At 39.0% G+C, this 27,609-nt stretch overlaps 1 protein-coding gene across 2 annotated transcripts in view; it reads left to right on the top strand.

Annotated features, from left to right (window-relative positions):
• Positions 1 to 27,609, top strand: part of cdkal1 (CDK5 regulatory subunit associated protein 1-like 1) — a 227,002-nt gene that overhangs the window by 135,791 nt on the left and 63,602 nt on the right. For both annotated transcript variants that reach the window (XM_070835216.1, XM_070835217.1), the window contains exon 10: positions 7,150 to 7,295. In XM_070835216.1, coding sequence (XP_070691317.1) covers positions 7,150 to 7,295 — 146 coding nt within the window. The remainder of the gene's footprint in view (positions 1 to 7,149; positions 7,296 to 27,609) is intronic.

Here is a 27,609-nt window from a genome sequence, read left to right as displayed (position 1 = left end):
TTTATTTTTCTTTTAGCTAATGGGAATTGTTGCATGACATGAAGCTGCAACTCATTACTTTTTGTTTCTTCAACTTCTCTGTTGCTGCGAGGAGCTCCTCCACATCAAGGAGGTTGCTGTTCAGAGACAATAGTGTACATCAGCACTACACACTACACCCTTTCTAGTTGGTGCCAAATTTTACTGTTTCATTTCTCACCAATAGTTCCTCAGTCTCTGAACCTATAGCATTATAAATCTTATACACTTAAATATAGAAATTTCATTTGCTGTGAAGACACATGAAATAATGTATGTTAAATTTTCCATAATGAATGTGTGTTTGAGATGTTTAGATTATTTATTCCTAAATATACACATAAAGAAACACCTCTTACTCTTTCACAGCTGTGTCACTCTTTCTCTCTGGATTGCATCAGCAGGCTTTTATAGATGTTAGATGAATAATAACAAATCCAGTCTCTAAGTAAATATTTTTATGTTATTTCTTTGGGATTTCAGATCAAAATTGTAATACCCTTTTTCTTTTTTCCTTCCTTTCTTTTTTCTTAAGGTTTTTTTTTGGCATCTCTGCCTAATACTTGAATGCAGTTTGTGTTTGTGTTTGCAATACAAACAGATACATTAATCAGAATCAGAATCAGAATTACTTTAATTATCCCCAGGGGGAAATTGCTTTTTGTTGCACACAGCTCCAAAACAATAAGAATAAGAATAAACTTCAAACACAAAGTAAAATATAAATATATAAAAGTATGAATAAAAAAAATATGTATTGAAGATTATTATTACAAATTATTACACAGAGGTAAATTACTGCACCAGGTGAGTCCAGAGTCTTATAATAATAATAATAATAATAATAACAATAATACCACTACTACTACTAATAATAATAATACTAATAAAATATATATCAACATGCACAATCATAGTAAGGCGGTGTACTATATAATACCAATAATACTACTACCACTACTACTACTACCAACAATAACACACAACAACATGTACACTCAGAGTGAGGAGCTGTACCATATTACAATAATAATAATGATACAAATAATACCACTACTAATAATAATAATATATAACAACGTGTACCTTCAGAGTGAGGAGATGTGTTATATAATACTAATACTACTACTACTACCAACAATAATATATAACAATATGTACACTCAGAATGAGATGTATTATATGATTATAATAATAATAACGCTGATAATAATAATAATAATACAATATATACAACAACATGTACACACAGAGTGAGGAGCTGAATCATATAATAATAATAATGATAATAATAATAATAGTAATAACACAACAACATATACACTCAGAGTGAGGAGTCGTATAGATTAATGGCCACAGGCAGGAATGATTTCCTGTGGTGCTCTGTAGTGCATCGTGGTACAATTAGTCTGGCACTGAAAGAACTCCTATATCCAACCAGCACTTCATGGAGTGGGTTGGACACATTGTCCAAAATAGCTCCCACTTTGTGAAGCATTCTCCTCTCTGACACCACTGTCAGAGAGTCGAGCTTCACCCCTACAACGTCACTGGCCCTGCGGATCAGTCTGTTCAGTCTATTGACATCCTCTACCCTCAGCCTGCTGCCCCAGCATACCACAGCATAGAAGATAGCACTGACTACCACAGACACATAGAACATCCTGAGCATAGTCCTGCAGATGTTGAAGGACCTCAACCGCCTCAGAAAATAGAGGCGGCTCTGGCCCTTCCTATAAAGGGCATCAGTGTTCCTCCCCCAGTCCAGTTTGTTATCAATGTGTACCCCCAAGTACTTCTGGTGGCTGGTAGGCGAACTGTAGGGGGTCCAAAAACGATTTGACCATGGGCCGGAGCTGCTCCAAGATGAAGTCTCTCCAGGGTCTTCATGATGTGGGAGGTCAGCGCCACAGGTCTGTAGTCCTTAGAGTTACTGGGGCACAGCGTCTTCGGAACAGGAACTAGGCAGGACGTCTTCCGCATCACCGGGACCCTCCGCAGACTCAAGCTCATGTTGAAGACATGCTGAATAACTCCACAGAGCTGGATGGCACAGGTTTTGAGCACCCTGGGGCTGACACCATCAGGGCCTGCAGCCTTGCCAGAGTGAAGTTTCCCCAGCTGTCTTCTAACATCTTCAGCTGTGATAGTCACTGAAGATGGGGGTGAGGGGAGGGAATAGAGGTGAGAGAGTGGCCTTGAAGATGAGAGGCTGCAAGGAGGATGAGGGGGAGAGAGTGGAGTAGGTGTTGTTGGGGGCAGAACAATCGAGGTGTTGATGGTTGGCTCTTGGTGCAATCCCTGTCGGCCCGACCAGTTTGGAAGCTGTCAATGGAAACATTGTCGTCGGGAATGTCCTGATGCAGCCATGTCTCCGTAAAGCACATTAGACTACACTCCCGGTACTCCATCTGACTCCTGGCTAACACTGTTAGCTCCTCCATCTTGTTTACCAGCGATCTCACGTTGCCCATAGTAACGATGGGGAGACAGGGTTTATATTTATTTTCCTCCATACGCCTCCGTTGACTCCCTCTGGTTTCTCTCCTTTGGTTTCTCTCCTCCGCTGGTTCTTCTTTCCTCTGCAACCTCGGTGTGTTTTCCTCCACAATTCTTCTGGAATTTGTGAAGATCATAACCCAAGTGCGCTTGTGCTCAAGGTCATGAACTGATGGCCGGACATTCTCCTTCAGGATTTTCTGGTAGAGAGCAGAATTCATGGTTCCATCAATTATGGCAAGTTGTCCAGGTCCTGAAGCAGCAAAGCAGCCCCAGACCATCACACTACCACCACCATGTTTGACTGTCGGTATGATGTTCTTTCTCCGAAATTGCCTAGTCTCTTTCTTATTGTTGAATCATGGACACTGACCTTAACTGCGGCAAGTGAGGCCTGCAGTGCTTTAGATGTTGTTTGGAGTTCTTTTGTGACCTCCTGCATGAGACTTTGATGCACTCTTGGAGTCATTTTGGTAGGCCGGTAGTCCTAGGAAGGTTCACCACTGATCCATGTTTTCTCCATTCGGGGATAATGGCTCTCACTGTTGTTCGCTGGAGTCCCAAAGCCTTAGAAATGGCTTTGTAACCCTTTCCAGACTGATAGATGTCAATAACTTTGTTTCTTGTCTGTTCTTGAATTGCTTTAGATCGGGGCATGATGTGTTGCATTTTGAGATCTTTCAGCCTACTTCATGTTGTCTATTTAAGTGATTTCTTGATTCTACAGCTCTGGCAGTAATCAGGCCTGGGTGTAGCAAGTGAAATTGAACTCAGCTTTCAAAAATGTGGTTAATCATAGTTAATTCATGATTTAACAAGGGGGGGCAATTACTTTTTCACATAGGGCCAGGTTGGTTTGGATAGCTTTTTTCCCTTAATAAATGAAATCATCATTTAAAAACTGCTTTTTGTGTTTATTCAGGTCATCTATGTCTGATATTAAAATTGGTTTGATGATCTGAAACATGTAAGTGTGACAATAAAGCAAAAACAGAAGAAATCTGCAAGGGGGCAAATACTTTTTCACACCACTGTACAGGCAGAGACTTCTGTCTTTATAGTTAAATAAAAAGGGGGGATGAAAAAATGACCTTTTATCTCTTTCTCTCTCTCTTTTCTTTCCATATTTGTTCTTTTCAGTCATATCTAATTTGAGGGAGTATATATTAGATCCTTTGAGCTAAGCCAGTTAAGATGAATGTGTGTTTCTGAGCTGATGAATGAAAGATGAAAGGATTGTGTCTTTGTTTGTGCGAATGAGAGAGATAGGCCTAGTGAGGGAGGGGGGTGTCACAGGGAACAAAAACAATATTATACAGCTTTAAACACTATTAAGACTGATTTAAAAAAAAAAAGAAAAAAAGAAAACGGCAACAAAATAGCCTACTTGCATCAATACTTGATTGGTTTGTTTAAGCTTGTTGAATTCTGCTTTGAGCTACATAGCTCAGCCACCCAGGAGTGATGGCATTAAAGCAGCACTTTAAATTTTGCCACCGGGCACTGCTGAACGATATCTTTCTCATCACAGCATCATTTTCACTTCAGACTCACTAAACTGTCTGTCAGCAGCAGTCAAACATTGAAAAGGCCTCAACTCCACGGGGATCAGTAGCCAGAGAGATTCATATCAGTGTACTGTATAATCATTGGAGGATGGGACTCAGTCTGTCAGTTAGATGCACACACATGATAAATGGCTTGTGTGAATGAAAAGTCCTCCCCTCATAGATTAATCCCCAGTTGCCATCAGCAGTGCCCTGCTACTCAAACTAGCATGCCATCTGTTGAAACCCCATTCACCCTTGTAACACACATCCATGTATGCCTGCACGCACGCGCACACACAAACACACACACACACACGCACACGATCAGTGGGATCTATTGCATTCATTGGGGAATGATCATAGATTGGAGCAGCACAGCACTGTACATGGTACTGTACATTGAATTGGCATTTATAATAAAAGCCCTGGCAGACACAGGTAATATGCAATAAGAATGGGGCACCATGCTACCAAACCAGGTCTAATCTATGGACCACGATAAAATATAAATTGTGTTATTAAAGTTTAATGCAGACTTCTGTAGCAGCACCCGAGGTAAAAAAGGTTGTACTTCAAACATGGTTTAAAAAGGCACATCTGGAGAAAAAGACCAGTATTTTCCACAAGTATCTACATAGCTAAAACCACACAGACCATTACCATTTGAAGTACATTTCCCTCGTGTAGCACTAAAGATATAGGATGATAGTGTCTTATTGTTAATTGTCTGATAAACTGCTGACTTGGGATGTTGAAATTCTTTGGTTGTATACTCAGGCATTGCATCACAATTGGTACCAGGAAAGTGCACACAATAAAGCATCTACAGCGAGAAAAGTAGAACATAATTGTCAGAGGAGTAACTTTAAAAACGTAGAATAACACATGGGCACATAATCAATCTGCTATTCTTTTACCTTTTTGAAAGAATTAAAAAACACACATAAAAGCATGTTCCTTAACATGTTTTTCTCTCTCTCGCTCACTCATACACACACATGCAGCAAGCTGATTTCTGTCACCAATCAAGCTCCATTTTCCAACCAAATTAATTCTTCCTAATTTGAAGCTTCTAGTGGTCAACCCCCTGTGGTGCGCTTCAACTTAGCTATGCTTGTGTGTGCTTGTGTGTGTGTGCACGCACACATATGCTTTTCTGTCTGTGTATGAAGTATGGAACATTATACAATAGATCTTAATTGAGAAGACGGACTGCAATCAGCATATTCTTGTAGGAAATCATTAAATCATTTCTTCCTCCCCTCTCTTTTTCTCTCTTCCCTTCTTGTAGTGATTAGCATGGTAATGATAGCATCCTGATTATGTCCATCAGAAAAATCTGACATCTGTGGTCTCCAGTTCTTTTACTGAGGAAATGAATGTAAGAATGAAAAGGAAAGGAAAATACCTTCCAACTATCCCAATTAATGTGGTATATTAAAAACACAGAATGACACGTGTAAGAGCTGAGACAAAAAGATTTGACTCAGTCCTGTGTTGCTAATGGAAAATCCAGTTTTCACGTTTCATTTTTTAGTTCCATAAACATGAAATTAAAGAGATTCATTATCAGTTTATGGTGACCTTGATAGGAACAAATATAAATTATGCAAGTTACAATTTGTAATGTTAAACAGACATTCATAGGAATATAGACTATAATAAGAATTTTGGAGTCTGGACAAACCCTTGTGAGAACTTTTTAATGTCTCTTTATTTCATGGTGCATGTTTGTTCCTTTGCTTTTTGAATTCATCTCAATACACATCTCCTGGAATGCACTGAACATCACAGCCTGGGTATCTGATGGTGGCATTTTCCTTTAAGTTGGTGCGTGTTCATAAGTGAAGCATTTTTTAGCAGAGTTAGAGTTTAGAGTACTTTTCCTTAAAACCTGCCGCCTGGATTATGTATTAGAGAGACTGGAGTCATTATTGCCAGCAAGCACCGTACCCTAAGCATTTTTAATACACGGCTTTTTTGTATACTCGATTCGGCTCCATTCAAAACCTGCATCACCATGTTGTTTTGCAATGATGTCCAGCTCGCTGTGCTTTATCCCTTACACTCTTTTAATGAAAACAGAATGGTACCTCGTGGCCAGACATTCTTACTGAGTTAATTATAGAGCTCATGTATTTTTTTTTCCTCCTCGCCATTTTGATGTGAGATGTGGACCTGCATGCTTCAGTAAAAGCTCTTGACTTTTCAGACATAAAGAACCCCTACTGATGCAGCCTTGACTCTTTGGACTTTGAATCTAGTGGGTACACAATGTATTGTCTGAGATGCTTTTCTTTTATGTTACCAATATAAAAAAAAAACAGAAATGGAAAATAAGAGAGTCTATTGTAGGTCTGGAGCAAAAAGAGTGCAGAACGAGGCAGGAATGTTAATGGAACCTTCTTTTTCAAAGCTAGCAGCTGCCATTCACTTGCGCTATCTGTGAGATTTTGTTTCTTCCTTTAGTATTTTTACAGTCACATACTCTCACATAAAAATACTTCAGTTTACATTTCTGGCTTACAATTCATGCCTCCCATGGCTAATGGACACCACCTGTTAAGAATGTCTTGGGTTTCTCCACCATCATCAGTAGACTAATTACAAGTGAATCATTTAGCCAATAACAGTCGATTAATCGTTTTAATATTAAGTGGCAAATTTTCTGTTCCACATATATATAGATGTACAGCATACAGTAGTTGCATTAAGATAAAACATACTTTTTTAAATTCTTGGTTTATTCAGTTTTCTGTGCACTTCTACATGATTTAGTTATTAGTAGAAAGTCTATACTTTGTAGTGTATTGTATGTATTTCTAGATTTACAAATAGACTAGCCATCAAAATGCCAAAAATTTGTTGACCCCTCCCAAATTTATTTGTGTATAAATGTAAATCTAACAACAGAAAAAAGAGAAACACTATCTGTTATCACTCATTTTGAGCAAAAGGATGAAACCACATTTTAGTTATTTTCACCCCTATTGCCTCTCCTCTTAATGGATATGAAAAATCTAACCCTTTTATTTCTATTTGTCTCCCCCATCTCTTTTTTCTCTTGTCTGTGTCTCATTAGGAGATGGCTAAGATACTGAATCATCCACGTGTCTATGGCTTCCTTCATGTACCAGTACAATCGGCCTCAGACAGCGTCCTGATGGACATGAAGAGAGAATATTGCATTGATGACTTCAAAAGAGTGGTGGATTTCCTCAAAGAGAGGTAAGAAATGATGTGGAGCCCTAATGGACTCATGATGATGCAGTGTTCAGTCTGTTACATTTTAGTGTCCTGTTGACACCAACATAACCTTCACATGTTGGCACCTCTTGTTTTTTTTCATTTAGCATAGCCTGAGGCTGAGTGTCTATACACTAGTGAGCATGCATGTATGATTGATTAAGTGACTACATCTATGAACATATAAACTTCACATTGATAGACACACATACATATGCAGCACTTGAACTCTTATCTTGGCTCAGATAAAAAAAAAAAAAAATAGATAAAACACTTGCTGCTGCATGTGTGTCCAGCTTCCTGCCTGGATGTTTGTTGATCATAATGCACTGATCTAAATTGTGTCAGATGTGTACTGTATAGTGCTGCCCCCAATCAGACATTTTCCTCGTCAAGTAGTAGTTGGTAGTTCAAGCAACTTGTCGACTAGCCAGCTTTATATATACAGTGAAAAGAAGAACTTATATTGCGATTGATTTATCAACAGCTATCAAAAAGAAACAGGGTCTTTGAATGGCAGAAATCAGAGTTCACCTGCATCTGCTATAGCTATCTATCACAAGAAAACCAGAAATGAACCAATCATATCCTCTCTTTACCTTCACTTAGAGACTCACATGGGTGAGACCAGATATGGATGAATGTTTATTCATGTTATCTATGAATGTTTTGCATCATGCAAACTGTGTCTGTCTTATCAGTTTAAGAAGATGAGTTCTCAAGTTCCTTATACTGGTGCTGTCAATAAGGGGTGTCACTCTGACATCCTGGATACATCGAATCAGAACCAAGTAGTAATCACGATGAACGATATTAACTTAATTCTCTAGAATTTTTTTTAAATGTTCTGCTTCAGATAATGTTAAGCAGAGATATTAGACAATGTAGTTATTGTTGCTGTAAAGTGGGTATCATATAAAGCAAATGCAAGCTTTTTACAAACTATGAAAACAAACTTTCCTTTTAGCTGCACAAAAATGCAAGTTCTTGAATGAAGGCAGTGCTATGTTCTTTTATAAATCTCTCACTTTAGCTATAGTCCTGCCCACGTTGTCAGTTCTTATTCAGCATGCCATTATTTTACAAGGTTAAACATTTCAAACGTGGAATTAATAGACAAGTTCAAGGAGAATTGACTGCAGCACTGTTTGAATATGTGAGCCTTGATTCCTGAAACACTTCGTGTTCAAGCTATATTCTTCCAAAAATACACACACACACACACACACGCATGCACATATACATGGAACTTTAAGTTCAACATGTACATTCATGATATGGATTAAATGTAGCCTGCAACCCCCCACAAAATCCACAATTCATCCAACATCCAACGTGCACATAATGCATGGATTTGACCTCTGACATAGAGTAAAAGATAAGAAATAATGCAAACTTTAATTATTTTAATTATGGCAATGCACGTCAGGGTTCTTGAGTAAATATAGAAGTGATGCTAAGATAATACTCTATGAAGGGAGTCATATTAAAATGAGTTTGGGTAAGATTATTCTCTAGATATTATTGTATGATTTAGAATAAAGATGTTGTGTATGCAATGGTGTATTAAGCATGTTATTGCTTTTGCCAGATGGTAACCTCTCATTTTTGATATTTACAACACTTGTCTTAGAAACAAAGTCAAATAATAGGATGGACATTCACTCTCATAGAAAGTTAGCTACCCAATGTGCACTTTTCTCTGATCAGTTGTGTTGGTCTGGTCCCCATGTATAAATCTTAGATACTAATTTGTGTGGTAGCTCACGTGTTGTGCAGCATATTGTCGTTCTACCTGGAATGAAGTGTGCTATATAAATTAAGTCTTACTTGGTTGCATGTGTGTATGTGTGATGTTTCTGTATCAGTCAAAGTATGTCTCTTTAGATCACTCTGACACACTTTCACTCATTCTTTTACATCACCTCTCCCTCCACACACTTTTCCATCCATTGTTTCCCACCTCCCATTTATTTTTCCCTCTGGCATTGTGTGGAAACCCAACCAACCTGAGCACAAATCTGGCTCTGTTCTGCCTTTGATTTGAAGCTTTTCTCTTGTCATTAGTCTACCTTTTCTGTCAAACCCTCATTTCATTGTTGGCTTAAAAGTGCCACTTATGTAATTGCTGTAAAACAGCAGAATGCTTACCCTGCCCAATTAAATGCTGTATTACAGTCCATGTATTGTTGTGACTATCTTACATTGGTGGTCTTGGATTAGCAATGTTGCTTATTAAGAAATAACATTCCCTTATCCAGAAACGCCTTAGCTTTCTATCTGTGGAGGGTTTTTGTCCAGTTTATGTTGTGTTACTTCTGGTTCCAACTCGATGTCTTTGGAAGAACAACAGCCCCCTCCTGTTTTGTGTCATAGATTAATTTAAGTTGTGCTGTAAAACACGAAAAAATGGCGTACAGTACACAGAAGTGAGGAACAAACGTATGAGCTGTGGTCCAGTTTGTTTGTCCAGTTTAGAACGCTAAAGAGTTTGATAATCCTATTTTTCTCTTTGGATTTTGTGTCCACTGGTTGCTTGTTTCTCACTGACTTCTGCTTTTAGTATCCTGGTTTCTCTCTCTCTCTCTCTCTCTGTCTGCCATCTTTTTACCAGTATGTTTTATATTTTCATGTCTTTTCTTTTTCTTTGGACATGTCTGCAAGTGTGGGTCCATAACTTCAAATCTGAAACTTGCCTGTCTGTCTTACTCTCACCACTCAAGTTTTAGCACTGAAAGGTTTTGATTCAGGGCATTGTGCAGTCATTTCTCCCATCAGAGTCGAAGGCTTCACCATTCCTTTAAATCTTCCCTTTTAAGCTTCCTCTGAAGGGACCTTCAGTTGAGGAGTGATACTGCTGTGCTTTCTTCAGCACTGGCTCATATTCTTATCTTGTGCGTGTGTGTTGTCTATCCTGGAGTTCAGGTTCCTGTCCCTGTCTTCGTTTTTTTGTTCAATAGAGGTTCAAGCACTTTTCCGGATCCAGCCACAAAAATACCATACAGAGACACACACACACACACACACACACACGTCTGCCACACGCAGGGTATCGCGCCATAATGTCTTGTTTACTTAAACTGTCTAGCTACCTTTTTGTGTTAGTCATTGTGTGTGTGTGTGTGTGTGTGTGTGTGTGTGTGTGTGCGTGTGCGTGTGTGCGTGTGTGCGTGTGTGTGCGTGTGTCTACTCGGTTCCTGGCTACTGTTACTTAAACACACATTCAAGAACCCACGGGTGATGTCTGTTGTGTGAAATCAACACCAGTACATGTCCAGCGGTGTGACCCATTTGGCTGCAGCAGTAATAGCCGGGGTGAAGTTCAGGGTCTGGGAGAGGGGCCAGGGCTTTGGACAAGCCAAAAAAACAAACCCTCTGCGTGTTTGAGTGTTAGAGAAAGAGTATGAGAGAATGCGTATGTGTGAAACAAAAACAAACTGTCTCAAAGTGGGTTTTTTTTGCTGAGGGAGGCCTTTTTGTTGCACCTAGTCCTGAGACACTGTGTGGCTCTGTCATACATTTTTTAGAGATGTGTCAGAGAGGGAGAGAGAAAGACAAAGAGGCAGTGAGAAACAAGGCATGTTAAACACTATTTTTTTCTTTGTGTGTGTGTTTAATGTAGGGTAAGAAGTCTGGTTTCAAGTGCATTAATGTTGCTCTCCAGTCTTTCGACAAATATTATTTGATATTGAGCAAGGCACCAAAACATCAACCTTTGCAGTGTCGAAAAGCCTGGATGAATGTGATGTTCACAACAATATAATTGTTGATTAAAAATGATTGCCGAATTTGCCAACTGTTACTTGATGGCTTGATTGATAACCAACCGAAAGACTGCCCTGCTGATTTTTATTTGACATATGTCCAGTGCTTTGTTTCCATCCTTGAACCTCTGATTAATCTGTTCCTCTGCTCTCCTCTCTTTATAGATACAGTCAGCCTATATACTTTAATCTTGTTTGACCACAGGCTGCATTGGTCTGTGTCTAACTTTGTGTTTTTTCTTTTCTAAACACTTCAAAGAATGCCCCACACCATGGTCTTTGTGTGTATGTGTGTCATTAAGTGTTTTTACTGGGTTATTCCGCTTTCACAGTGGAACACTCATTCAAACCAAAACAACTCAAGTTGAAAGGCAGTGCAATGTGTGTGTGTCAAACTCACAGGGTGATGCAGATTCTCACAATTAGTGCTTTGTTGAGCCATGTACAGTTCACCTCAAAGAATGTGACCGACAGGAACCTTGTGCAGGTATGTGTGAGGTCAGCACTTATCTGACTGACACACATACAGCAGGAGACAAATGTATTTCTCTTTACAAACAGCTTAATGCCACCAACACTGCTGAGGTCATGAGGGATCAAACACCTCTGGCCTCCCTTATCTGAGAAAAGCTGCACAGACATACACACACACACATATGTAGACACACATCAGACCTCCCTCCTTGACATCCGTCGCGGTTGGGGATCTTCAACTCCCATTATGAACTTGAGACAACCTTGCTTGAGTCATTTTTGAAGGGTAGCTGGTGTTGGTAGCCTGTTCTTTATTTTATTTTCTGCAGGCAGATGCTTAGTGTAATGTTTTTCTTCTCTGCAAAAAATTTGAAAGCCCTTGTCTTCATGCTTCTGTGTAAAAAGACATCACTGCTTAGTGAGTGAAGCCATCTGGTCACAAAAAAGGCTTGGTAGCTCTGCAGCTACTCCTAAAACGGGAAGATATAAACAAATCAGGGTAACGTGGAAATTGAAAGAAATTGTCAATAGCATAATATCAGCCAAGATCAGAATTTATTTATCACCCTTGACAAACATTAAAGTTCAAAGAATCCCCATGAAATTTAAAATGCCTTCAATAAGTAGGAATACAGTGAGACTGCAGCCCCTGCTGCTCCTCAGCAGGTGATCTCTGGGAGTTTATAATGAGCGATGCTTTACTCTGCAGTCTTTCCTAGAAAAATGGTATTTTTCATCACAAACTAAAATCATGAAAGAGTAACTATCACCATCACAAGAATCAAAGCTACAAATGTTCCATCTAACATCATCAACTGGAAAAGATTACAGTCCTAAAACAATGCCACAAATTTCCAGCAGTGGAAAGTAAAACAAATCTAAGTCGCACTAATTAATTATATGCTTGCAATTTCCCCAGAAACGAACCAAACACCGCACTCTGGGGAGAAAAAGCTCATTTTGCACACTGATGACCATACGACAGCATGTTCGAACAATTTGATTTGTTCCACACTTAAACATGTATAGAGTTTAAAGGTTTCTTTAAGGTTGAATGCCCAAATCACCTGTCACTGGAGGTTCATTCACTCTTATCAAATCTAATGGCGAATCAGGGCTTCTCTGAGCCTTATTGAAATGTGTAGATGAACCAGTGGAAGAAAATCAATTGTGTGTTGCCAAAGATTGGAGTCATTATGAAAGACAGGCTGCTTTGTTCAGACTATGGATGTGCTGGAGAACAATGAAAACACCACTGAAACACAAAATGCTGTGGGTATCCTGTGATGGATTAAGTTCATTGCTCAACATGTTTGAGCATTAATGACCCTCCAAATATGATATTAAATAAATATAACATAATATTTTGGAAAATACAGCTTGTCAACTAAATTCATGCATATCAGCAGAGAAAATGTGCATTAAATATGCTCTCCTTTGAATGACATAACTAATTTTCCAAGTTGTTATAACTGAATTGTTTTCTGCCGTGCATAATTCGAACAATCAGTAGAATAATTATTTCATTAAAATGGTTAATTTGTCCTTGTCTGCCAATACAGACCATATTTTTTTATATCCCTTTCTCTCTGCCTCTATCAATTAAAATCACATAATGAAGTACTGTCTTTATGTAATGATGTATGGAGAAAATCCTGTTATGGTGGAATAAGGCTGTTACAGAGCGAGTGAACATGGTCAGAGGATTTTCCACAGTTGCTTCGTAGTTTGCCATAATATCTGGGCTGATTTTCCCTCAACTACTCTCGAGGATTAAGTGTCTTTGATTCAAAAGGGACCAAAGATGAAGCGCCTGGAAAAGAATAGCTATGCGTCTGTGGGTTGGGGATTGGTTGTGCATGTGTGTGTGCGCACAGAGGAGCAGAATCTCGCAGTTTTAATGTTAAACTTTAGAGTGAGTTGGTTGAGCAAAAAGGAGGGGAGGGCTAGGTGGCCCTCAGACCTTCTGAGGTTCCCTCAAGGGCTGGTATGTTAGTTTCTCTGGAGGTTATGTATTCCTGACCACTGAAAAGCCCTTTCAACATCAGGCTGACATACAAGAGGGAATGCAACAACACTGCTGTCAGGCCAAACATGGTGAGCAAAGTAGCAACAGCTTTTCCAGGTGTGGCCTCAAATGAATGAGGCTTTGGATAGGTCAACAGGTGATTAATCTGTGCGATCCCAGCAGCTAACTGACACAGTGACCCTTGCCTTACAACACGACCTACTGGAACTCAGCACTCTCCATTCAATCTCTATTTGAGCATTTGGTTACCACTCTGCTCTTTTTTCTTCAAGGGTTTAAGCCATTAAGATATGAAAAAATATTTGAAGTGCTTTCATGTGTTGGGTTCGTTTCACATACAGCAATAAATAAAATCACTCTGACCTTTAACATAATTCTGCTCTTCTTCTAAGGCATCAAAGCAGTACAGCATTCTGTTGTTTTTTGTCCTCTTCTAAAATCTCAACCTGTTCACCCTTGTCTAGTGTGCAAAAACATTCTTATAGCTGCACCTGATTTCATTTAATGATCTACAATTACTTGACAGCTTTTGTTTTATATTGTCTTGATTATTACAAAAAGACGTCAGAGAAAGAGCTATTATGTTAACATTGTCTCTTTTCTCTTGCCCAGAAGGAATTTAATTCTAACATTATCAGTACAAACAAACAGCAACAGAGACAAGCATGTCTCTGGGTGGTCTCTGGAGTTTTCAGCACGTTATTAGTCTAGCTTTAGAGGCACTAGCTCTTATCTATAAAGTGAAGACAGCATTTTATCACTTCACACATTTTTAAATGTGCAGATGGTCAAAACAACCTGGTGATTCAGAGAACTAATATTCATACCTTAAATTCACAAAACAGTGGGGTCAAATCTGGCTCTTGACCCTATAGTGTTTTGTTACAGGTAACTGGCAAAATGCCAAATGACATCCTCAATCCTATTGCTAATGAGATGACAACGCATTTGGGGATGCAACCAAAATTACCTTCTACATTCCCACATGAAAAGAGTTAAGATTGAAGGTGGTAGACAGCCATATGTCAAGCACAAAGAAATTAAAGGAAAGAGAATGCACACTATTGTATTCAGAGCAAACTCAGTCAGTTGAATATTTCTAGACTCGTATAGATAACTCCTAAAGACTGCAACAGTGAGAACTGTGTTAAAGTAATTGTAATTTCACTTTAGCTTGTTTGATTTTGAAAATAAATCATTTTATACAGAGACTTCATGTAATGTCTGATTGCTCAAGCTTTTCACCATTAAGGGCACTTTCAAGTGTTGGTTGTGTGTTGCAATGTCCAATGTGTTGGCTGAGTGACGCTGTGGCGGCTGATATGTGTTGATGATAAACTTTTTGTCTGTGAGCACGTCTCAGTCACTCTTGAGTGAAGCGACAGTTTCTCTCCAAACAAACGGCTCCAGGACTGTTGCTGTTGTGTGCCGTGTCTGTTGCGTATGTTTATCTGTGTATGTGTGTACATGTGTTAGTCATCCCCATTAGTCACGAGGAGTGACAGGGCTACATCAAACCTCCCTAGGTTACGGCAGGACACATGCATCAGTAGCGTGACAACATCATGTGTCTGAGTGCAGTGTGGAGCCAGTCTCTTGCTCTGTTTGTAGTTGAAGACAAACCTTCATTAGTTAACACACATGCAGTCACACACTTAAAGGTTTAAGATATCAGCCAGGGCTAATGTTTCACTGGTAGGAGGGGCAGCAGCTCCCTGAAGGCTTTGGAAAAAATAACAAAAGAAAAAACAGAAAAAGGGACAACACAAGCGAGGGAAAAAAGAGAGGGAAAGAACAGAGGGCAAGAGAGGCGCGAAAAGTGAGCGGTGAGCGAAACAGGTTTGGCGCGATAACCTGCCACACTGGAGGGACTTGTAAACATTTAACCCCTGCCTACTCTTCTCATTTCTCTCCAGCTGATGATTCAGCAAGTAAAGTAAATGAGGCAGTGAGGGTTTCTGTGTGTGTTTTGACTCTAGTCTTTGATTTGAAACCCTTATTTAACCACACAGCTAGAATAGGAACATGTTGAGCAAACAGCCTGGTTTAGTCATCACCAGCACGGGGAATGTCACAGACATACACACGCACCCATAAGTGTTTCAAACTCGCCAGTCAGCAGCTCCATGGATGTCCACATGATGAACATGTCCTGTCGTGTTTTTTATTCATGCTTAATAGCACATACCACCTCCGCTTATAACTGAAGGCGTTTCTATGTGGAGAAATGTGTCGTCTTTCATGAGCATTGGGATTAAGGAATTCCCCCACAGGCCACTGGATACTGCTTCCAAGAAAAAACAACTGAAGGGATGGAAAGACCCTGTCTTTGCCAAAATTTGAATTTTTTTGGCTTCTGTAGCAGCCACGCTGGACACCAGTAGTAAATCCATATCCATGCATCAAAATACTCCTTCAGAAACCTTTTAATAAAACCACTGATGCTGTTGTTGACAACCTGACATATTTTGAACCAGCAATTCTTGCCACTGTTGTTAATTAGGAAAACTCCTTTGTGTTGACTCTTGGAAGCATTTGGTAAAATTTTCATGGTGTCTGTAGGTTCTGAAAAAGTCTTAATATTCAGTGTCTTTAAGGTGTGGGACTATCGATGTTTTGGCCTATGTGGAAGTGGAAAGAAGCTACCACTTTTATTGTTGTAGTGATGTGACATCATATCTGCTTTGAGAAAAACAAAGGCTACATGAGTAAGTAGACAGTCCCAGGTCTGCAGGGATATGACCTGCAAGTTTACATTTTAAATCCAAAGTATGTGAATGCACACACACAAACTCTGCCCTCCCTTGCAGCGCTCTCAGCCGCTCTGAGCTGTTCGCTCGGTGCGACACGTCAGTGGGGGCATAATGCTGATAAGTCTGTCGTAGCTCATGGTAGCGCCGAAGAGTAGCACACGCTCTCCGGTTTATAGCACAACACTACCAGAGAGGAAGCCACAGTCTCATTGTTAGGCGCACTATGTTACTTCGTTCACTCTTATGAACATTGAATAAATAACCCAGCAGTTCAGAGAAAGCTAAAAGTCAGCAAACCCTATTTATGCCACTAGCTCGAGTTGCCACTTTTCCATGCAGTATAGCAATATTGCTACAGAAAGTCTGACTGACATAGTATGCATTGTTTTTGAAAATGTGCTTCATGATATACAGTCTCTAGAAGTATGTGATTAAAATTTTTCTGATGCTCCAATGTTAAAAAACAAAAAAATCGCAATGAATCAAATCGCAGTACTCAAAAATCACAATACATAGCATGGAAATGCTTTGTTGATATTGCCTATTGATGTGTGTGGGTTTGTGTATCGGTGTGATACGGTGTGATTTTATCCAGGAAGGAGTGAAAGAGGGAGGGGGCCTTCCTGCACACATACCTGACTGTGTGTGTCAATAAGTCTACTGTTGTGAATTGGCTCAGGTTAAACAACAGGAAACCAGCAGAGAACGACTCATTAACTTCACAACAAGCTGAAACTGAGGTGTGTGTGTGTGTGTGTGTGTGTGTGTTCGTGTGCACTTGAGAGAGACAGAAACGACTTGTGGATAATGACTCTTGGCAGTTCCCAACACATACCTGTCTTATTGACACTTCCTTTGGATTATACCATATTTCCTTTCTATAAACCACACACAAACACATACGCACACGCATGCGCACACACACACACACATGCAGGAGACATACAGCTTCACTATAATTACAGAAGTTAAGTTTTCCCTCATTAAGTTGTGTTAATTTAATATTTGGCCTCTCAGACCACATTACCTGTCCTTCCCATCTTTAGAAAGAATAGAACACATACACAAAAGCTGGAGCATGAGGTTAGTGTCTTTGTATGACAGAGGGAAGGAGGAAAACACAGATGGACAGAGAGTACTGACACTTTTATATATGTGAGTGTGTGCACGTTAAAACATGTCAGAGCAGCAGTGAAACTCTATGCCTCCCAGCGGTCACAAAGAGCAGGTGGCAAAACAGTCCAACTCATCAACACAACCTGCCAGAAGATCACAATAAATAACCCAATTTTTTTTGCTTTTGAGGTCAAAAGCACTGTTAACATTTTTGTAAAGCTGATATTATTCACTGTGTTTTCATGCTTCATTATCAGCTTGTCTTTTTTTCATGACGAATTCGAAGTTGGTCAGACATCACACAAGTAGTCAGTCAATATTGTCTCTTACTAACTGACTGACATTTATCATTGTCATTTTGATCAATGAAATGCTTTAATGTGGGTTTGACTCATGAGCTTCAAGGTTATCTGTGTTCCTGAAGGACTGAGGTTATGTTTGAGTTACCACAGTTTCCTCAGTTGTGACACATTTTCTATGTTTGCTTAAAAGATGTACTGGTATTTGTTTTTCTTTTTCCCTCAAACAAATCGTATTTGTGCACTAGTATGGGAAAGTACAAAGACGTGTTTCCCACCAGCAAAATACTCCAAGCACAAACTGAAACTGCTTGAGATCAGATTTACCTGGAAACTCTTGACTGTTTGTTCTCATATTGTTTCACTCAGATTGTTCTACTTCTGATTTCATTCAAACCTCCGTAAGACTTGTTCATGACTTTGTGTTATTATTTTTATCGGTCATATATTTAATTTGGCCTCCTACAACATAGAGAAAAAACATATCTTGTTACATCTAAAAGCAACCCGAGTTAGCCTTCGATTTGATTATATTACTAAATCCTGCATCTTCACAAGCATGCGTGACTGGCAGTGAGGTAGCATGGCAGTGCAATGTGAACACGTAAACAGCCCCTCACATTGTGGAAAGTCAAGTGTTGAAGCAGCAAAGTGTTAACTTTCCATGTGCTTGCACCCTCCTGATGCACATGTACACACGCAACGTCAGCTGATACTTGGGTACATCTAAGAACACAGTCATGTTTCACCGCCTGACTCACCTTTCAGCCTCTCTGTCTCTGTCTCTCTCTCTCGTATCATATTTCTGTTGCTCAGTGTTTGACTCATCGTTCCTCAAAGCTCCTTTTTCAGCCGCACAGTTTCACTCACAGTAGAAGAACTATAATCTGTCTGTGTGTGTTTGAGTGACATTGTTGTGTTTTTTGGCTTAAGCATTGTGCAACAGTTACTCCAGTGTTCATTGTATTTGTGTGTGTTTCTGTATTCCTCTACACTATTCTCTACAATGAGGGAAATCTGCCCCAATATCTTACCCCATACCATTTCAGTTCATCTACTGTTGCATGTCCCTCACATTTCAGTTCTGTAATCCTAGGCAGTTAATGCAAACATTTAGAACAATTTTTAACAATTCTATACAACTAACAGCAAATAACCACAGCAGACAAAACATTTACTGCATTTTAAAACACTATTTACAGTGAACTAACCCACATACTTATCTTTGTGTGTGTGTGTTTTTGTGTGTGGCAAAGTTAAGATTTTCAGAGCTCTTATTTGTAACAACTGAGCATTGCATAACATAGGCAAGCTGTGTGCGTGCATGCGTGTGTGGTGTGGTGTGGTGTGTGTGTGTGTGTGTGTGTGTACACACTTGCATATATTCTTTCCAGAATTATTAGTGACACATAGGAATGGATACATTGACAATGGTTATTTTTTTGTTTATTTTAGAAATTATATGGTGGACTATGATCTTATCATTCCCCTTCTCGACATTATAGTCTTCTCTATGTACGAATTTGTTGCCAGGTTTGAACTGATTGTCCTGTGCACTCTATCATAGCCTTTCTGATGGAGTCCATTCTACTGTAGAAGTCACACAAGAGACACTAATTGATTTTCCCTGACAGGTTCTTCCTCACTCTCACGAAAAGCCTCTATGCTGTTCTTTGGCTCTAGTGACTGGGACCTTAATGATTCATACAATGATTAGTTAGTTAAAAGTAATTCATCAGTTAATTGCCTGTCTGATGGAAAACAATCAACTTAACCAGAAATCAATTATTTTCCATACAACTCTATCTGTTGCTGCTGCTCTCAAAGTTCCATGTGTTTGATTTGATTTTCTTGATCTAAGTGTCTATCTAGCCAGCTAACCTGGAAGCAAACCTAGCCCTCCTGTCCGCTGGAGAAGCAGCTTCAGCATGTGAGCTCAAAGCTTCTCCTCTTGCGGTGTGAGTAAACTAATCTGAACACAGACAAACACCTGTAACTAAGAAACATTTTCTTCATTTTTGGCCAAACAATTACCTTAGTAGTCCTTTTAACCCCCATTAACCTGTTGCGATAGAGAAGTACTTCTTCCTCACATTGAAAATATCAGTATAGAAATAGAATATGAAAGCAGTTACTTGTTTTTAATGTCATTAACGATATTTCTAGCTTGTTGTGAGTGAGCATCACACAAAAAGCCTACACTTAAGGCGAGGCCACCGTCTATTTGATTTAAGTTAGGCTTTTATGTCCAGCATTTATCCCATGCTTTGATGTTACCATATCTGTGCAGAGTCGGGTCAACACAGCGGGATGGAAAGATAAATCACATACTGCGGGTATGTCAATGAAGGTTGGATTAAATTGAAATAAAGTGCAAAGGGACATTCCATTTAACGCCTGGCTAGACAGTCACAAGTATCATGCTTTTGCTCTGTGGCCCTTTTAGGCACACACATATATATATGTGTGTGTGTGTGTGTGTGTGTGTGTGTGTGTGTTTGTGAGCGAGAGAAAGAGGGATAGAAAGTGTGTCTAGATGGATTTGTAAGGTCTGCTCTCCTATTACTCCTCCCTCAGACTAATGAAATGTGTATGTGTGTGTTCTCATTACCCTTCTCCAAGGCTAATGAAGTATGTGTGTGTCTGCATGTGTAAGTGTGTGTGTTAAATTGAACTGCAGTTCTGCTCTGCTGTGTTCAGGCTGTTTCATTAAATGATAAAGTTTACTGATGACTCCAGTGGGATCATTATTTACTTGGCTCTCCATTCATCCCATAGCAGCCACCTCGATCTTTACAAATGACCTGCTACATAGAAAGACAGAGGTTATTTTGCACTGCAGGTTTAGAGACAAATGACTCGGTATTCACTTAGTAGAGTAACCACATAGCCAACGTGTTTACACACTGTATTTGGACAGATTTTATCCAATATCAGTTGTTTACCCATTGAAACAAAAGATACTCTTAGTCTAAATAAGCATAGCAAGACAAATAATTGGAGAATAATCTTCACCCAGGTGAGTAGGTTTTCGCCCGAGTTTAAGTAAAACAAAAATCATTCCACACTCCACTTTCTAAACCTACAGAATAGACTGGGAGAAAGCAAAGATTTAAGGAAAGAATGATCGAGAAAAGCAGGTTGAGGAAGTCTTTCTGACAGTTTGACAGCTCCTCTCAGGTCAGCTGAAGCCATCACCTGTCTCATTCTGTCTCTTAACCAATCATTTGTCTGTCGCTTCCCCACTCTCAAGCAAACAGTCAGCCTTTGCTTTTTTTTTTTTTGTGCATCCTGCCGTCGGTGAATCACTTAAGAGCAAAATGACAGAATACAACTCCCAACTTGTCTTACATACTCACTGCATTACTTTGTGCTTTTTAGCCGTTTCTTTTCATCTTTTCATATCTATTTAGTTTCCATCTATCATCTATCCCAGCTGTATTTGAAGCTGCCATCTCACAGAACATCTGTTTATGAATATTGACCTGTATGTATTTCTATATCCTACCTATCCATATCAAGTATGATCAAATTTTCCACAAACTGGAAACTTTTCCGACACAGCATCGCAAACAAACAGATTAAGCTTGGGCGACATTACTTCCATTCAACTCTGTTGTCAGTCATAATCAGGTTTTTAGGTCATGGTAACTCTCATTTAATAATCCATTCATTTAACAGTCCTTGATTGGAGCCACAGTGAGAGCCATTGTTGGCTGTACAGCTTTAATCTGTCTGAAATCCTCCCGTTATCCGGCCAGTCACCTGGCACCTCCTCAACCATTTCTTACAGTCCCTTCCTTCATCCTGGTGGTGGAAGTGGTTGAGGAAAGTGAGTGATAACCAAGCAGACCTCTTACTCTCTCTCTCTGTCCCTGTAAATTGAGCTGCTACATGACAGTGCCATTACCTCCAGCTGCCACGGCAAAATCAAACACTTAAGTGTCTGAGTGATTACTCACACTCCTCACAAGTGTCCTTATTCTTCCCCCTTTCTTGGGTTCCCTTTGTCTCCCCTTTAGGGAGGATTAATTTTTTTGTTACATATATGATACAGTGTGCATGAGATGTTTTTCATATGGTTAGTTAAGTTACATAATGAAATGCACATAAACATGCACACAAACATATAAGAACCATTAGACAAAGAAGAAAAACAAAAAAACATTTAGGTGAGGACAGAAATCTCTGAACAAACTAAGGAGAAAATAAAGCACCACAAATACAAATCAAGATGGTAAGCCATGAAAAATGTGACCTGGATAACACGATGCAAATGACAACTGTTTATTGAACTTCACTGACCATTTTCCATTAAACGTATTTCAGGCAGCAATAACGATGAGCTTTATGATACATGATGTGTCTGCCTGCACATTCTCAAGGTTTTGATCACATCTTCAAGAGAGGTTTAATCTCAGTATATCACTGTAAAGGAAGATATGGATGACCTTTAAAACTGTGCTGTTGTGTATAATGTGCATAGGAGAGTGTTTGGATGAGGTAAACGACCCAGCTTGATGGCAGATGTTTTTCATTTTAAGAATATTTCACGGACTCTCAAGGGTCAAGTTCAGATTTTTAAAGCCGGCTTCATTTTTCAAACAAGTATTTTAAGTTTGACCGTGTAACAGCTGACGGCTGCCGGCTCATATTAACGAACTATTGAAGACGCCACTTTGTGCTGCTGCACCGTTCAAAGAGGGAATGACTTAGATTATTAACAAAGATTCTTTCTGTCTAACAATGTAACACGGGATTGTCTGGCAATGTAACTCCAAAGTATGACTTTAATACACATATAGACAGTCGTGAGATAAAAGTCCAAAAAAACTAGGAAGGCCAGTGGATTTACAGTTAAGATTATAAGGGCAAAGAAATGATGTAACTTGTTTCACCCTTTTTTTTTTCTATATCAGGAGATGACTGAGTATTGGAGTGGGCAGATGGCTCCATGGTGAAAAAAACCTCACTGCTCATCCTCACATAAGCATTGATTATGTCTGACTTGAACATAATTTTCACACAATATGTTGTGGTTCTGTAATCTTCAAACTTCAGTCCTTGTAGAATTTGTTTTCACTCTCACCCCAGCTGCTGCTCTCTCTCTCTACCGCACATACTCACACATTACAGAAAAGCTGTCAGATTACGTGTTAATGTGATTTTATTTAGGAGTTGAGTTTCCTCAAGACCAACTTTTTACATTTGTCAACAAATTTTCCCATAGCACTCTTTCCTATCTTTATCTCTTTTTGTCTCTCCTCATCGCCAGATCTCTCTCTCTCTCTCCCTCTCTCCCTTCACTGTCCGTCTCCTATGCTACAGCGGCACTAGTGTACCACACATTATCATTTCAGAGAACACACACACATCACGCACCCACTGCAGCACAGATAGGTAGCATGGTATCTTTCAGACAGATGAATAGGTAAATATTTACCTCCCCAGATTGTCTTTCTTCGCTCTCATCCTCACATCCCTCCACCCATATCCTTCCTCTCTACAGCTCCATGCCACACTCATCTTTTTTTCCTTGCTATAATTTTTCAGGGTTCTTCTGTCCCAATGGTCCTGCCTTCATCTTATCACTGGAGCCGCTCACAGGCATCTGTTGTGCAAACACGCTTACATACACATGCACATATTTTGAATATATGATGAAGAGGACGGCTGTATGTATATGAAGAGACTCATACACACATATGCACGTATGAGAGCCTCAGCAAACAAAGAGTTGATAATTGTGCTGAAGACAATGGTGTGTTTTCTGAAGCTTAATTCAGCCTGCTGAGGCAGATGGAGGACTGAATGTGTGCTTATCTTGAGTTTTAATTAAAAGACTTTAGTCTCCTATGAACACATTCTCCCTGTGTAAATGCTAACTCAGACTGGTAGCACACTATGGCTAATGGATGCTGCTGTCTTCAGGGATGTGGTCTCTTTGCCTCTATGGGGCAGGAGGAGAAATGACAGGTACAAAGCACATACACAAGAACACATCTATTTTCCTGCTCCATTATCTCTCTTGATTTAGGGGTTTCAGTGGCTGTAGTGTGTTTTTATTCTAAAGTAGCTACAGGAAGTGCAGCATTAGTCATAAGGTGAGCCACCGACCACTAGTTGTTGATAAAAATTGGTCCACCCCCCTCCCTTCTCTCATCATAAAGATGTGTACATAACATATTCACAGAATACTACTTCAATCTCCATTAAAACATCATTCATAGCCTCAGACATTGTCAAACAGAGAGCCAATTAAATGTAGCCTCTATAAACAGACATTTAAAGATGCTATTTAGAGAGGTAATAAGGATGCTGAGCCCAATTTTATATTGTATATATATTTGTAGTTTTTGATTTAGCTGAAACTTGATGTCCCTCTTTGTTTTTGTTTTTCTTTCTTCTTTTCTTTTTCTTTATTTCCAACATGTCTCTCTCTGTTGGTATTTTCCCGCCTCTATTCCAAGTGCTGGATGTTGCTCTCCACATCATACTCTAAGCATCATACAATATGTAACACCATTTGCTTCCCTTTCTCTTTGCTTGTAGGTGAAGAATATTTTCTCTAATATCATTCTTCAATCAATACTAATCGTTGTTGACTCTTTCTCCAAGCCTGACTTGCCAGATAATGTCTCATTTCACAGACCCTGCTCTGCTCTGTCTGTTTATCTCCTTTCCACACCGAAGAGACTCATTTTGCTCTGTCAGTGTTTTTGTTGCTCTCTGTCCAGTTCTCAGAGTTTACTGTTTAGATAAGTAATTCCTCTTCTTTAAAAACATTTGTTTATTGTTAGATACGTCATGGTTCAATGTGACAATGCTCCATGAACAGTTAGTTTGCTACATTTGAAATGTATATATATATATATATCTTTCTAATTTTCTCTACAGTTAAAAACTCTATTTGAGCTCAGTTTAACACTGGATAAGAACAATGAATATGCTTTAGAACTTTTATGATAAAAATGTGATATTTTTTAAACGTTTTGTGCAAATCTGATCTACTTTTAAAGTGATGTCCAGTACTCGTGACAAAAGTTAGTTCCAGGCAGAACATACAAACCTGTTTTTCAGTTTAAAGTATTCCTCTTCCGGCATCAGTTTAATTGAAAGCCAGTTGAGCTGACTGCTGATTTGTTGTCCTCCTTTATTTTCTCCTTTTCTGTCTCTGTACCTTTGCCTCTATCTGTTTCTTACACACTCTGTTTTTGAAAGGTGAACGGTAACAAGATACTGTACATTTCTCCTCTCTCATTTCAACAAGAGTATCAGTGTGGTTTTTGTTCATTAGTATCACACATCACACCTCCATTACCCTTAGATCTGGGAGAGACAGAGGTGTCAAAATGACAGTGTGTGCGCGCATGTTTTTGTTCCCTCTCAGCCTCCACCTTAGGAAAATTCACAAAAGCCAATTCACACCAGTCTGTCTCCCTGCTCTTCCTCTCAGTATTCTATCTCCATGTGTTACTTTGTACCCCTGGCCTGAATTGTACATCCTTTCCAGCAATGGTGTAAATTTCCGTAGTACTGCTGCAAGAATGAAAAGGACATACTGACTACCTACACTGTATACACTGTCCTCGGCACCACTACTACCAAAGGGCCACACTAAATTGGATATTAAAGCCTTGGGGAAATACAAAAGACTTATCTATTTAGGCCAGAAAAAAACTGTACTTGTTTGTTTGCAATGCTGATTTTATATACCTTCCCTCCCACTGTCATTAATGAAATAGGTTGGGGGAGTATATTTTTTATACTCTTGTAAAGAGATCATTAAATATCAGTACATAATTTGAACTTAATCTAACTTTTCTTTTATGCCTGCAGCAGAAGAATGTTTTTTTGTAATTAGATCTCATATGCACAAATTTCTAATGTGGTTTCTGTACTAAACCTGCATGCCTACAAGTTACCATGGCTCCAAAAAATTAACTATAGCTTTTCCATTTTCAAGACACTTTATTTGATAAATTATTGTAGAAAGCCTACAGGCTGCATATAGTCCTTTGTTTACCTAACAAAATAAGGATTAAAACCATGTATTTTGTGTTAAGTACTCTGGGGGTTTAGAACCACAGCTTGAGGGGGATTCAAGTTAATTTCAATCACAAATAGAGAATTATTCATTTATTCATCCGTTTAACTATTCTATGCTTGGATTTTTGTTTTTTAATTTGTTTAGTTTTAGTTTTCCATAGGGTAGTTGTCAGGCAGATCTTAGAGGTCAAGAAAGACTGTGCCCGCAGGCCATTGGTTAATATTAATGACCGTCAGCCAATTGGAACTTATCAATAGGTCAGAGGTTATCATGGGGTTGCAGATGCAGGAAGTTAATGTAATTAAAGATGCATCATGTTGTCGATTGCAGAGAAAATGTCTTTTCCACTCTTTTCTTAATGTCTTTGTTGAGCGGTCTTTGTCAGGTCTATTACGTATGCTTATGTGTGTTTGTTTCTTGTCTTAATGTCTTACATTTTCAACAAGAGCTAAAATATTGTTTATATTCTTAATAATTATTGCTGTCTTTTATCAGCAGGGCACATATACAGTTATGGAATTACAACATACAACAACGTGATATGCTTGTTTAAAATGAGAGAGGAAAAGAGCTGAGAAATAATGACAAGATAAAATGAAAGGAGCAAGTCCAAATTACTGGTGATTGATAGTTTACTCAGACACCATGGTCTTCTTCTTCCATCCCATCCATTTCTTTTTTAAAGGATATCTATTTGTTACTAATGGCGTCCTGGGTTCTTGTAGCACATTGCTCACCATAGAACACATTACATATTACATTTAGGGGCTCCAGTGTCTGGATATTGCACTGCATTTGGATGTTTGATGCTAGAAAGCTTTTAATTAGTGCCTTAACTTGCTTGTATTGAGAATGATTTTCCGTAGTGAATATCATTCTGTCGGAGATTAATGGGACAAAAGGCCACTTTGGCAAATAGTTACATCCTCAAAAAACAGGCAAAGCCAGCTTCTAACAAGCATTTGAACATATTCTCATATTGCTAATTTACCCCTTTATTGTAATTTACAGCTAGGGCCTACTTTATGAATCAGAGATGATTTTAAATGGCTTTGGGATGAAACCCAATCATTGAAACTGTATACCAACATGTCAAAATAGAATACATTTCACTGGGAATGTCAAGTATGTACACTGGAGATACATGGTTTCTGACAGTGATCACTTAGCCTTGGAGTTCTTTTACAAGCCATCCAACTGCTGTCAATACAAACAACATATATAGAACTAATCAATACATCTATTCCCACACCCTACTGGCCACAATTAATCCAATGTGCCAGTGGGTCAATAATCAATAGCTACTGATTGGCAGCAGAGGTTGCTAATCAGGGTTTGATTGGCTGAATGACTCCATGGGGAAAGGCTATGGGCTTCACATAGTTTTTCAAAGACCTTCATCAGCAGTGGAAAAAAAGTCTGGGAATTGCAAACTTCAGAGTAAATTAGGATAATTGATCAAGTAGTGGCTGGAGGTTAATGAGTGTTACACTGAAATATATTGTGAATGTTGTTTATTTTTTATTTCTTTGTCATTTTTATTTATTTATTTGTTTCCCTGCGCAATAAAGGATGTTGCTTTTCAGTGATGCTCCTTGATTGAATTATGAATAACCAAAGTGAAAATATGTTATGTGGGATTAGCTACTGTACAGAACAATACCATGAGCATTTGGCACTAACAGATTCAACTGGTACACATTCAAATGCTGTAGACTGGCTTCAGGACTGTTCTCCCTGATGTGACAATTTTGTTTTAATGTTAACTTTTGTCCAGAGAATCATGCTTACTTTTCCCTCTAACACCACAA

The sequence above is a fragment of the Pempheris klunzingeri genome, chromosome 8 (assembly GCF_042242105.1).
Source record: "Pempheris klunzingeri isolate RE-2024b chromosome 8, fPemKlu1.hap1, whole genome shotgun sequence".
Classification (NCBI taxonomy): Eukaryota; Metazoa; Chordata; class Actinopteri; order Acropomatiformes; family Pempheridae; genus Pempheris; species Pempheris klunzingeri.
Note: the sequence above shows the minus strand (reverse complement) of the source record. Positions and strands in the feature narration are given on the sequence as shown.